Source organism: Pan paniscus, chromosome 16, assembly GCF_029289425.2.
Source record: "Pan paniscus chromosome 16, NHGRI_mPanPan1-v2.0_pri, whole genome shotgun sequence".
NCBI classification, from domain to species: domain Eukaryota; kingdom Metazoa; phylum Chordata; class Mammalia; order Primates; family Hominidae; genus Pan; species Pan paniscus.
Window position 1 is genome coordinate 65704737 of NC_073265.2, and position 12113 is coordinate 65716849.

General features: G+C 37.7%; 1 protein-coding gene across 11 annotated transcripts in view; it reads right to left on the reverse strand.

Moving 5' to 3' along the window:
* The window catches only part of SCAPER (S-phase cyclin A associated protein in the ER), a 568863-nt gene that overhangs the window by 155686 nt on the left and 401064 nt on the right, over positions 1-12113 (reverse strand). For all 11 annotated transcript variants that reach the window (XM_034939208.4, XM_034939207.4, XM_063596813.1 and 8 more), the window contains one exon: positions 839-954. In XM_034939208.4, the coding sequence (XP_034795099.1) occupies positions 839-954 (116 nt within the window). The remainder of the gene's footprint in view (positions 1-838; positions 955-12113) is intronic.

A 12113-nucleotide genomic window follows, 5' to 3' on the forward strand; every position in this document is an offset into this window, starting at 1 on the left:
GACTACAGGTGTGTGCCACTATGCCTGGCTAAATTTGTTAATGTTTTGTAGGGACGGGGTCTCGCTACCTTGCCCAGGCTAGCCTTGAACTTCTGGCCTCAAGTGATCCTCCTGCCTTGACCTCCCAAAGTGCTGGGATCATAGATGTGAGCCATTGCGCCCTGCCTAAATGAACTTTTATTAAAACCTCTTATTTAAACTCTGTAAATAAGAGTCTCCACAAAATACCCAGAAACTGCAGACGTTACAACCCAGGAACACAATACTTCTGAAACAACATTGCTGCTATACCCCAGGTGGCCAGGGACTAAAGGGGGACTTAAGAGAACAGGAAAGCAATTTACCGTTAAAGACCAACGTGCAATTCAGTTCCCAGCAATTTGGCTGGGATGCTAGACTACGGCACTCTTCGCCTCTGACTGCTCTTCCTGTATGGTAGGAACTTCTTGAAATTTCACAGCTCAGACTTTTGTTAATGTACTTACTCACCTCTTTTTTCACATGTAACACAATAAGTTAGCTTTCTGTTACTATTATTTATTTGTGCTCAATTTTTGGAAGCAGTTAGAATTGCTCAAGAGTTCATCAATTCTTCTTGATTTCAGATTACAGCACATCACAGACCAAAGAGATTTCCTTTATAAGGCTTTTTAGGCTCAATTTGAGTTTTGTAAGTGACGTTGAGCACCTCTGTTTTTCTCCCTACTGGGGAGTGTAAGCTTTTGGTATTCAACCCTGAATACACATACAATTTTCTTGTGGTTCTCCATATGGAAACCATAGGGCAGAAATGACTCACAAATGAAACGTAAAAAATAGATTAAGAAACTATACTTACTTAGGAGGAATTCTTAAAACTGTGTTCACATTTGTGGCTGGGACTACTGCTTGAAGGATGTGTTCAAGGGCTGTTAATCCACCAGCAGCTTGAAATGCAATCTGATCTGCCACATTCTAGACAGAAATACAAACAGAAGTTAGCCCAATTTCCCAGGCATTAAACTATAACCAAATGATATCTGTAGTCTGAAACATGCTGATGGTTCAACTATTCTACAAATATTATTTTATAAATATTTGTTGAATGCTACTCACTGCTAATTGTTTCAGTACTAGGAAATATAGGTCAAAAGGAGTGAGCATAAAATATATGGTTGCTGTCCTCCATGAAGCTTAAAATTGGTACATGGCAAGCACAGGCAACCAAAGCAAAAATGGACAAGTGGGATCACATCAAGTTAAAAATCTTCTGCACAGCAAAGGAAACAATCCACCAAGCAAAGAGACAACCCACAGAATGGGAGAAAATATTTACAAACTATCTATCTGACAAGGGATTAACAATCAGAATATATAAGAGCTCAAACAACTCTGTAGGAAAAAATCTAATAATCCAATTTTAAAATGGGCAAAAAATCTGAATAGACATTTCTCAAGAGAAGACATACAGATGGCAAACAGGCATAGGAAAAGGTGCCCAACATCACTGATCATTAGAAAAATGCAAATCAAAACTACAGTGAGATATCATCTCACCCCAGTTAAAATGGCTTTTATCCAAAGACAGGTAGTAACAAATGCTGGTGAGGATGTGGAGAGGGAACTTTCATACACTGTTCGTGGGAATGTAAATTAGTACAATCACTATGGAGAATAGTTTGGAGATTTTTCAAAAAACTAAAAACAGAGCTGCCATATGACCCAGCAATTCCACTGGTAGGTATATGCCCAAAAGAAAGGAGATCCATATATCTAAGAGATATCTGCTCTCCCATATTTACTACAGCACTATTCACAATATAGCCAAGAACTGGAAGCAACCTAAGTGTCCATCAGGAGATGAGTGGATAAAGAAAACGTAGTACATATACGGAATGGAGTACTATTCAGCCATAAAAAGGAATGAGATCCTGTTATTTGCAACAACATAGATGGAAGTGGAGGTCCTTATGTTAAGTGAAATGAGCCAGGTGAAGTAAGACGAACTTCACATGTGCTCATTTATTTGTGGGAGCTAAACATTAAAACAATTGAACTCATGGAGATAGAGAATGGAAGGATGGGTACCAGAGACTGAGAAGGGTAGTGGGGGGGATGGGGTAGTGAGGAAGGAAGTGAGGGTAGTTAATGGGTACAAAACAATAGTCAGAAAGAATAAGACCTAGTACTTGATAGCCCAACAGGGTGAATATAATCAATAATAATTTAATTGTTCATTTACAAATAACTAAAAGAATATAGTTGGATTGTTTGTAACACAAAAAATGAATGCTTTAGGTGATGGATACCCCATTTACTCAGATGTGATTATTAAGCATTGTATGCCTATATCAAAATATCTCATGTATACCATAAATACATATATAAACTATGTACCCACAAAAATTAAAAATTAGGAAAAAAAATGAGTGGCTAGGACCAACACTAATCAGATAGTTATAAATAAGGTGATTTTAATTATAAGTACCTTGAAAGATAAAAGGTTCTCTATGAGAATAATGGGGGAATCAACTATATAATGGGGAAAGGGTCAGGATAGGCTTCTCTGAGAAAATTGAAGTTTTAAGACACGTAAAAGAAAGTGGGAAGAGAAGAAGCACTCCAGGCAAAGGAAAAAAATTATATATACATTTTTAGCAACACTTACTTAAAAATCACATCTTTATCACATTGTAATCTTAATTACCACCTAACAATATAGACTTCCACAAAGATTCCCTCTACTAGAATATTTGTCTTCAGCAATAAAAGATAATCTAATATCTAATCATTTTAGCTGTATCCTTTTTAAAAAATACCATTTCAGCTATTTTGGGAGAACATTAAGTAACAATTTTAGAACTAAACCTATGATTATTTCTATGCAATTTACGATCTGTATATAATTCTTGTGGGAAATAACATTTCCAAGTTATTTGCATTTCTTTGGCATGGGGAAGAGAAGAGTAATTCTATGCTACACTGTATGTTTTGAAGCATAGGCAGAATCAATGCAATATATATGTAAAAAATAAGATAGCAACCTATTGTGACTTGAATTGTGCCCCCCTCAAAATTCATATGTGGAGGTCCCAACCCCTAGTATTTCAGAATGTAACTGTATTTGAAGAGAAGATCTTTAAAGTGGTAACTAAGTTAAAAGTGAGGCCGTTAGAGTAGGCTCTGGTCCAATATGACTGGCGTTCTTATAAGAGGAGAAAGAGACACTGGGGTTACACCTGCACAGTCAAGAAGCCACATGAGGACACAGCAAGTCGTGGCCATCCATGAGCCAAGGAGAGAGGTGTCAGGAGAAACCAAACCTGTTGACACCTTGATCTTGGACTTCCAGCATCTAAAACCGAGGGAAAATCAATTTCTGTTGTTTAACCAACCCAGTCTGTGGCACTTTGTTATGGCAGCCCCAAGCAAACTAATACAACCCCTCTATTACATCACCACCTTATATTTCTTCTAATAGCATTCCACAGCCTTGAAACGCTGAAATACTGAGGTTTTTTTGAAAAGGGAGTAGGGGGAAGATATTAGTATATATAAGCTCTGTCAAACATATTTGCCTGATTCTCCTGGTGTTCTGAGCATTAATGACGTATCAATTATTGTCTCCAGTACATGTCTAGAGTTTAGCAGTGTAATCAAATGCTTATCTTAATCATTCAATTGCTCTTTGTGCACAATAAAATACATTTTGTGACTATAAGAAGTTCATTGTGAAAGCTAGACAAGACTCATACATTTAAGATTAAAATTAATAATTTTGTTATTAATGGAAAAATATTTCTTTGCAATAAAACTAACAATCAAAACCTGCAAAATCCAGGTACCTAGTAATTTACTTAATACTGTAATGCTGTTGTTACTGCCTCTGTTTATGCTAGGATGTCAACATATTTAGAATAATAAGCTCTGTATTATCATATAATATACACAAAGAAAAGTGCACTAATCATAATTGTACAGCTGGATGCGTTAAAACAAATTGAACACATTGTGTAACAACTCCAAAATTAAAATACAAAGCTTTATAGTATGCCTTAGTATCCCTTGTGCCCATCTTATTCACTGTCTCTTCCTTGTCCCAAAATGTAAAGGTTATCCTGACTTTTAAACTCATGAATTCATTTTGCCTTCTTTTCATATCTATACCACACTTTACCCAACTGTGTCTAGCTTTTTTTGGTTGATTGTTTATTTCTAAATTCATTCATGTTGCTGCCTGTAGCAGTATTTCATTCATTTTCTTTGCTGTATATTTTCTGGATATTATTCTGTATCCACTTATTTAAATGTTTCACTGCTGATTGACATTTAGCTTGTTTCTACTTTGACACTTTGGACAACGCTCCTTTAAACATTTGTGCACATGTATTTGGCACATGTGATATGCAGCTATATTGGGCATATCTAGGAGTAGAACTGCTGGGTCACAGAGTACGCATAGGTTCAGTTTTAGTAGCTATGGCCAAACAGCTTTCTAAAATATTTCAAACAATATTTGTGGTATAGTGTTAATTTCAGTTATTCCACATTCTCACTAAAAATTGGTTTTACCAGTCTTTTTAACTTTAGTCATTGTAATAGGTGTGTACTGGCATTTTTTTGAGGTTTTTATTTGCTGTTTCCTGATGACCAGGCAGGTTGAACATCTTATGTTTATTGGCTGTTCGTGATTTTAAAAATTTAAGGCTCAGATCTTAAATACACTGTTCAATCAAACTTGACAAATGCTTATCAAGACACATCCATTTCTATCACTCCAGAAAGTTCCCCATGCTCCTTGTATGGTCAATCCTTCCTTCCTGAAGCGACAACTGATTTGTTTCATAGTACCATAAGTTAGGGTTGTCTACCATAGATTTTCAAATAAGTTAAATCATATAGTATGTATAAATATTTCCTGGATTTAATTTGGTAGGGACTGGCTATCCTACCAGTAGTTTTACACCAAGCCTAGGGAACTATGGAAACATCTCAAGTGTAGGGAAAATGGTAGAGGGTCAAGATGGGGATGTAAACATACACCTCCTTTCTTATATGTAAAACAAATAAGGATTCAAGATAAAATTAAAAATTAAAAATTAAAAATCATAACCATATTAAAAAATAAATGAAACATCTCTGTGAAACAGGGATGGAGAAGCTCATAGTAATGCATAAGGCAAGGGTCCAATTTTTAGTAGATTCTCAAAAGAACATTTGCTCCTTTAGATTATCCCCTCTTCTTCAGCTTTCACACTGATGCAGCCTCCAAATTCTGAATATTCTACTTCTGTTACACTTCTTGCCTCTTCTATCCATGACTACTGTTGATTACCATGTCAGGACCATGTCTAGTTAGGTTCTCATGGTATCTTATTTGAGGTATTACAGCAACCTCCTAATTAGTATCTTTGGGTCCAAGCTTACCCTAGCCAGCCCATTTGCTACAGCACTGCTTCCCAAACTCTATCGAATAAAAGCCAATTTTTTGTTTTTAAAATTTTTACTCCATTATAGACTGACACTTTTGTGAAATACAATACAGATGAAGTACTGAACAAATGGGAAAAAATGTACTAAGTAGAAGGCCACATTTTAAAATAGTGTGAAAATAACCACCTTGCCAAAGGCACTCTAAAAATTCAATGCAATTCCCATCAAAATGCTACCATCATTCTTCACAGAACTAGAAAAAACAATCCTAAAAATCACATGGAACCAAAAAAGAGCCTGCATAGCCCAAGCAAGACTAAACAAAAAGAACGAATCTGGAGGCATCACATTACCTGATTTCAAACTATACTATAAGGCCACAGTCACCAAAACAGCATGGTACTGGTATAAAAATGGGCACACAGACCAACGGAACAGAACAGAGAACCCAGAAATAAACCCAAATACTTAAGAGCCAACTGGTCTTCAACAAAGCAAACAAAAAAACATAAAGTGGGTAAAGGACACCATATTCAACAAATGGTGCTGGGATAATTGGCAAGCCACATGTAGGAGAATGAAACTGGATCCTCATCTCTCACCTCATGCAAAAATCAACTCAAGATGGATCAAAGACTTAAATCTAAGACCTGAAACTATAAAAATTCTAGAAGATAATATCGGAAAAACTCTTCTAGACATTGACTTAGACAAGGATTTCATGACCAAGAACCCCAAAGCAAATGCAATAAAAACAAAGATAAATAGCTGGAATTTAATTAAACTAAAGAGCTTTTGCATGGCAAAAGGAACAGTCAGCAGAATAAACAGACAACTCACAGAGTGGGAGAAAATCTTCACAATCTATACATCCAACAAAGGACTAATATCTAGAAACTACAAGGAACTCAAATTAGCAAGAAAAATTAGCAAACAACAACAACAACAAACAAACAACCCCATCAAAACATAGGCTGAGGACATGAATAGACAATTCTGAAAAGAACATATACAAATGGCCAATAAACATATGAAAAAATGTTCAACATCACTAATAATCAGGGAAATGCAAATCAAAACCACAATGTGATACCACCTTACTCCAGCAAGAATGGCTATTAAAAAAAATAGATGTTGGTGTGGATGCAGTGAAAAGGGAACACTTCTACATTGCTGGTGGGAATGTAAACGAGGAAAACAGTGTGGAGATTCCTTAAAGAACTAAAAGTAGAATACCATTTGATCCAGCAATTCCACTACTGGGCATCTACCCAGAGAAAAAGAAGTCATTATGCAAAAAAGATACTTGCTCATGCATGTTTATAGCAGCACAATTCGTGATTGCAAAAATGTGGAACCAACCCAAATGCCCATCAATCAACAAGTGGATAAAGAAACTGGTGTGTGTGTGTGCGCGTGTGTGTGTGTGTGTGCGCGCGCGCGCACTTATGGAATACTACTCAGCCATTAAAAGGAATGAATTAATGCCATTTGCAGCAACCTGGATGGGATTGGAGACTATTATTTTAAGTGGAGTAACTCAGGGATGGAAAACCAAACATTGTATGTTCTCACTCATAAGTGGGAGCTAAGCTATGAGGATGCAAAGGCATAAGAATGATACAATGAACTCTGGGGACTCAGGGGGAAAGGGTAGGAAGAGGGTGAGGGATAAAAGACTACAAATTGGGTTCAGTGTATACTGCTGGGGAGATGGGTGCACCAAAATCTCACAAATCACCACTAAAGAACTTACTCATGTAACCAAATATCACCTGTTCCCCAAAAACCTATGGAATAAATAAATACAATAAAAGAAATAAATAAAATAGTAGATGCAAAAAGACATAAAATTACTCTGTCAACTTGCAAAATTTACTCTTGATTTGTGTATTTATCTCATTATGTTTCATAACAGTGGCCTGGCAATGGCTTACGGACTCCGTTTGAGTAGTCCTGCCCTGGATACACACTGAAGAAATACCCTAAAGAGTAAATGTCATTATATCACTCTTTGCTTAAAACACTCCAGGGACAACTTCTTCACCGTCTACAGAAAGAGATTCACGGACCTCAGAATGATCCCTCTCCAATAGCCTCCTTCCCTGCCAGGATCCTTCCTCTCTTGTAACCAAATTCCTTATATAACCTCTACGTTTTCATGCCTCTGTGCTTTTGCATAAACTGTTCCTTTTCAGAAGGATGATCCTCTAGTTTTTCATCTTTGTATCTCCACTAAACTCTGAGCTTGCTGATGTCAGAGACCATGTCTGCTTCATCATCATATCCCAAAGACTTAGCACAGGGGACTGCATTCAGTAATTGCTCACAATGTTTGCTGAATGAGAAGGAAGGCTGACAAAGATACTCTTATTATATATATATGTGTGTGTGTATGTGTGTGTGTGTGTGTGTGTGTGTGTGTATATATATATATATTTTTTTTTTTTTTTTTTTGAGATGAAGTCTTGCTCTGTCACCCAGGCTGGGGTGCAATGGCACGATCTCGGCTCACTGCAACCTCTGCCTCCTGAGTTCAAGTGATTCTTCTACCTCAGCCTCCCGGGTAGCTGGGATTACAGGCACCTGACAACATGCCCGGCTAATTTTTGTATTTTTTTTTTTAGTAGAGACGGGGTTTCACCATGTTGGTCAGGCTGGTCTCGAACTCCTGACCTCAGGTGATCCACCCGCCTCGGCCTCCCAAAGTGCTGGGATTACAGGCGTGAGCCACCATGTCCGGCCCCATTATACATGGTTTTAACTGCTAAAACACAAACAATAATTTCTCTAGTATGATTGCAGGATGAAATCCTCCATTCTTGTTACTATGTTTGCCTCACAGAATAGTTTTTCACTGGAAATGAGCTTCATGACCAAAGAATGAGATTCAGTTTTCCAAGACTGAAGGAAATGTTCGCCCTGAACTTCCTTAACAACCATCAAGAAGGGAACTAAACTCTCCTCTCATATTCCATCTTAGTGTAAAGCCTTTATGTACGGACATCTCTCAACTCAAAAACATGGCATAGAGTACTTTAAGCCAAGCAGAAACACTGGTTGATCAGTCTGTCGACAGGGAAATCAAGCAGCACCACTGCTATTCCTGCAGACCCTCCACAATGGGAGGAAACTGGGTCAGCACTGCAGAAGTGGAGGGGAAAAGGACTGAGTAAAAGCAGATCATTTTAATGTATACATCTATGCCTTAAAAAAAAAACCCTCCAAAAAACCCTCAAAGCCTTTTCTGCAATGCCAACAACATGGATGCGACCTCTTGAAAAACCTAAAACACAAGCTCTAACAGATACTAAACAGGACCAAATAAGCCAATTTCAGGAAGATAAAGGCTATTCAGAGCCAACTTTTTACTAATGTACTATTGGAAACTGAAGTTTCAGTTTATTATTTGCAGCTTTTCAAAAAAAAAAAAAAGCAAAAAAGCAAAATCAACTGTGAAATTAAAAAATCTCCCAAATCTCCACCTGGAGCTAAGGAAGATTCTGGTTATGTGTACTTCTGGATTAGAGATGCAACAAGCCACCTCGGGACTCTCTTCCATGGAGCATGGCCAGATAGACACACTGCTCAGTATCATCCTAAGTTCTTCATGTCCCACATCAAGCCCTATTCATCCATCACCTCTGCCGTACCTCATGGCCCCATTCTCTCTCGTCTGCAAGCTCCTCAACAGTGGCATCTGACTCATCTTTGCAGCCCCAGTCCTGGCACAGAGCAGGAATGGTAAATACCTGATAGATTAGTGATGGAACAAAAGAATGAACAAGTGAAAGGACTTATTTCAGACAGTAAAAATGTCCTGTGAGATATGACAGATTAACACAACATAGAGGCATGTTAAATATAACAAGGAGAAATACTGCTCACTGGATTCCATTCCCTAACAGTTTATACATAAAGATGGATGAAACAATCCTGTGATATTAGAGATGATTTCTTCATCTCATGGGGACAGAAAGGGAAAATCAAGCTGTCTCAATGATGAACCAACCAAGTATTAAAACTAAGAGAGAAAAAACCTTTGCAAGCATGTGGCGTTAAATACCTTATATGTAAATCTAAAAAGAAAATAATCCTCATACAAATCTAGGTAGACTTAAAGAACACAGAAAGCTTCCCCATCTCTTGTTCCTCTCTTTTCATACCACACTAACTTCCTGTGCCAATCACTTGGCACTTCTTATACTGTGCTCTGATTACATTTCTAGATGGCTTAATACCATAATAATAAGACTGGATGCTCTTCAGATACACCATTTTATACTTGTCCCTATCCCTCTTAGCATCCAGAAAAAGCAACTACACTAAAAATCCTTAACCATAATTATCTTCTCCGTTCAAACTGCCACCTTTCCAACTTGTAGTGTTCAAATGCTCTCCCAATCCCTTAAGACCAAGATCAAATGTTGCTTCTTCTGTTAAGTCACTCAGATCCCCTCAACTAAAATCAAAGCTCTCTGTATATTTAACTGTATTTTTTTGTGTGGCCCTTACCACTTTCTACTTTACGCAAAGTTATTTGTGTCCATGTAGTAGACTGTAAAGCCTATACTCTCCTATGTCTGTGTTCCTACCCAGGGCCAAGCACAGGATGCACACACTGCAGGTATCAAGCAAAGTGTTTTCAGTGACTGAAAATATCTCATTCTAGAAAGGTGAATTCCCTTTTACCCCTTTTCTAATTCTCTGCATTCAGACATATGAAACTGGAAAAAACTTTCACAGAAAGCTTGGTAATTCTGATTTGATTGAGAAAAACATACCTTTAAAGATAAGATGTGTGGCTTCCCTTATGTACCTGGCATAATACCTTAAAAGCTCTGCCTTCCCCTGCTCTCACCCACTGTGAGACTGACAACTGACTAATAGGATTAGTGGCTCCATTCTAATAACCCCACTTAGCTAAAGGCCAGCAAAAAATGACAGTCTCAATCTGAATTACACAGCCAGGGAATCCATCCAATTATTAACTAGAGTAACTGTTATTACCTCTCCCAATCAAAGAAGAGGCAGCTGTTAATCTTTGGCAGCCTGCAAAGGCTAGTGGCCTTTGTACTTGACTTTTCTGTAGACAATAATTATGTTCTTTGTGATCAGGGAGGAAGGCCTTCAAAGCTTTTTAGACAGAGGTGGCAGATGGGGAAAACTGTTTGCGTGTTCATTAGCAGTATAGGCTACATTTGTTCTGAGCATCTGTGGCACCTTAAGACCTGTTTAGAGAAAATACAAGTAGGTTTTGGCAAGTCCATAAATTTAGAACTCAGGAGCCTAATTTATAGAGATGAGAAGGTCCTGAAGTGAAAATTTTTATGGTCGTTTTTCCCAATATGGAAAACTTTACTAACACTTAAAAGACATCATTTCCACTTTTCTACTATCCTTGTCTGTTAATGTTAGTTTAAAAGAAGGAAGCACAATGAGATGATGCTCCTTGTTCTGTGTTTTTCCCTTACAAGCTTCCTAACTGCTGGCTTCTTTATATTCCTATAATCTACATAAATATCTATGCTCAGCTTTTCAGCTGTAGGCACTAACACTGATAGTACTAGGTTTTGGGGTCAAGGATGTTACAAGAACAAAAACATACTGTGGGAAGGTGATGCCAAAAACAGTAAAATTATAAGCTACAGTTTGAAGGCTTAGGCGATACAGTAAGTGGGGCTGAGAGGCTAGAAAAGCTTTCTCAGTATCAGAGGAACAATTCCTTTGCGATGCTAATTAGAAGTTGGATTCTTTGGAAGACGCTCCCTGAGGGAGCTGAATTGTGCCATTTCTGACCCATTTGGACTAAGGAAGGAAAGAGCAGAGTGAGTGAGAGAGGGTGAGTGCAGTAACTGAGGGACAGAAGCAGACCACAAGACCTGAGTGGTCTTTCTCTTTCTTTTTAAGCTGTTGGGAGATAGATGACCAAAGATTAGTATGAAGAGTTCATTACTGCAATCCAACAAAGCTCATGATAGTTATTTTGATCTTCCTTACCCTCAAGTTCTCCAAAGCTGCCAAGTGGGAGGCACTGGGCCAGGACCAGCACTCATAGTCTAGTAAGCAGTAGACTTACAAATAGATAAATGCAATATAGTGAGATAAATGTTATAATGAGTGGATATAAAAAGATGCTCATAGAAGAAATGATTCCTTTGACTAATTCTTTAGAACACAACTGGACAATGTGGACAGTTTTCTGAGCTACTATGCTCTCAAATTAAAAGACAAAGGACATAAGTCAAGACTGTATACATGATGTTCCTTGTACAACTTCTTTATATGCCAACCATTTTCAACTTCCAGGTCTACCCACTGGTTTACAGCAGAACCTTATGAGTCTTAACACAGCAGTTCCTTTTTTCTTTGCCCCTATATCTCAAGTATGCTGAATGTTTTAAAGTTTGAAGGTAAAAGAAATTTGGGACTATGAGAGCAAAGAAAATTTGCTTTGGGCAAATGGGTTATATAGACAAGAGCCAATAACATGGACAAACTCTAATGGGTCCAGCAGCTCCCAGGAGGCAGGACCTTAGAGCTCAGAGGCTTTTCTCAGAGGTGGCAATTTCTATTTTCTCTCCATCATAACACTTTTGCTTCTTTACTGATTTTTCTATTTATTTGGTTGTAAACTAAATCATAATGATTATAGTATCTGTTTACTTCATCACAAACTAGATTGCGAGGTCTCTAACAGC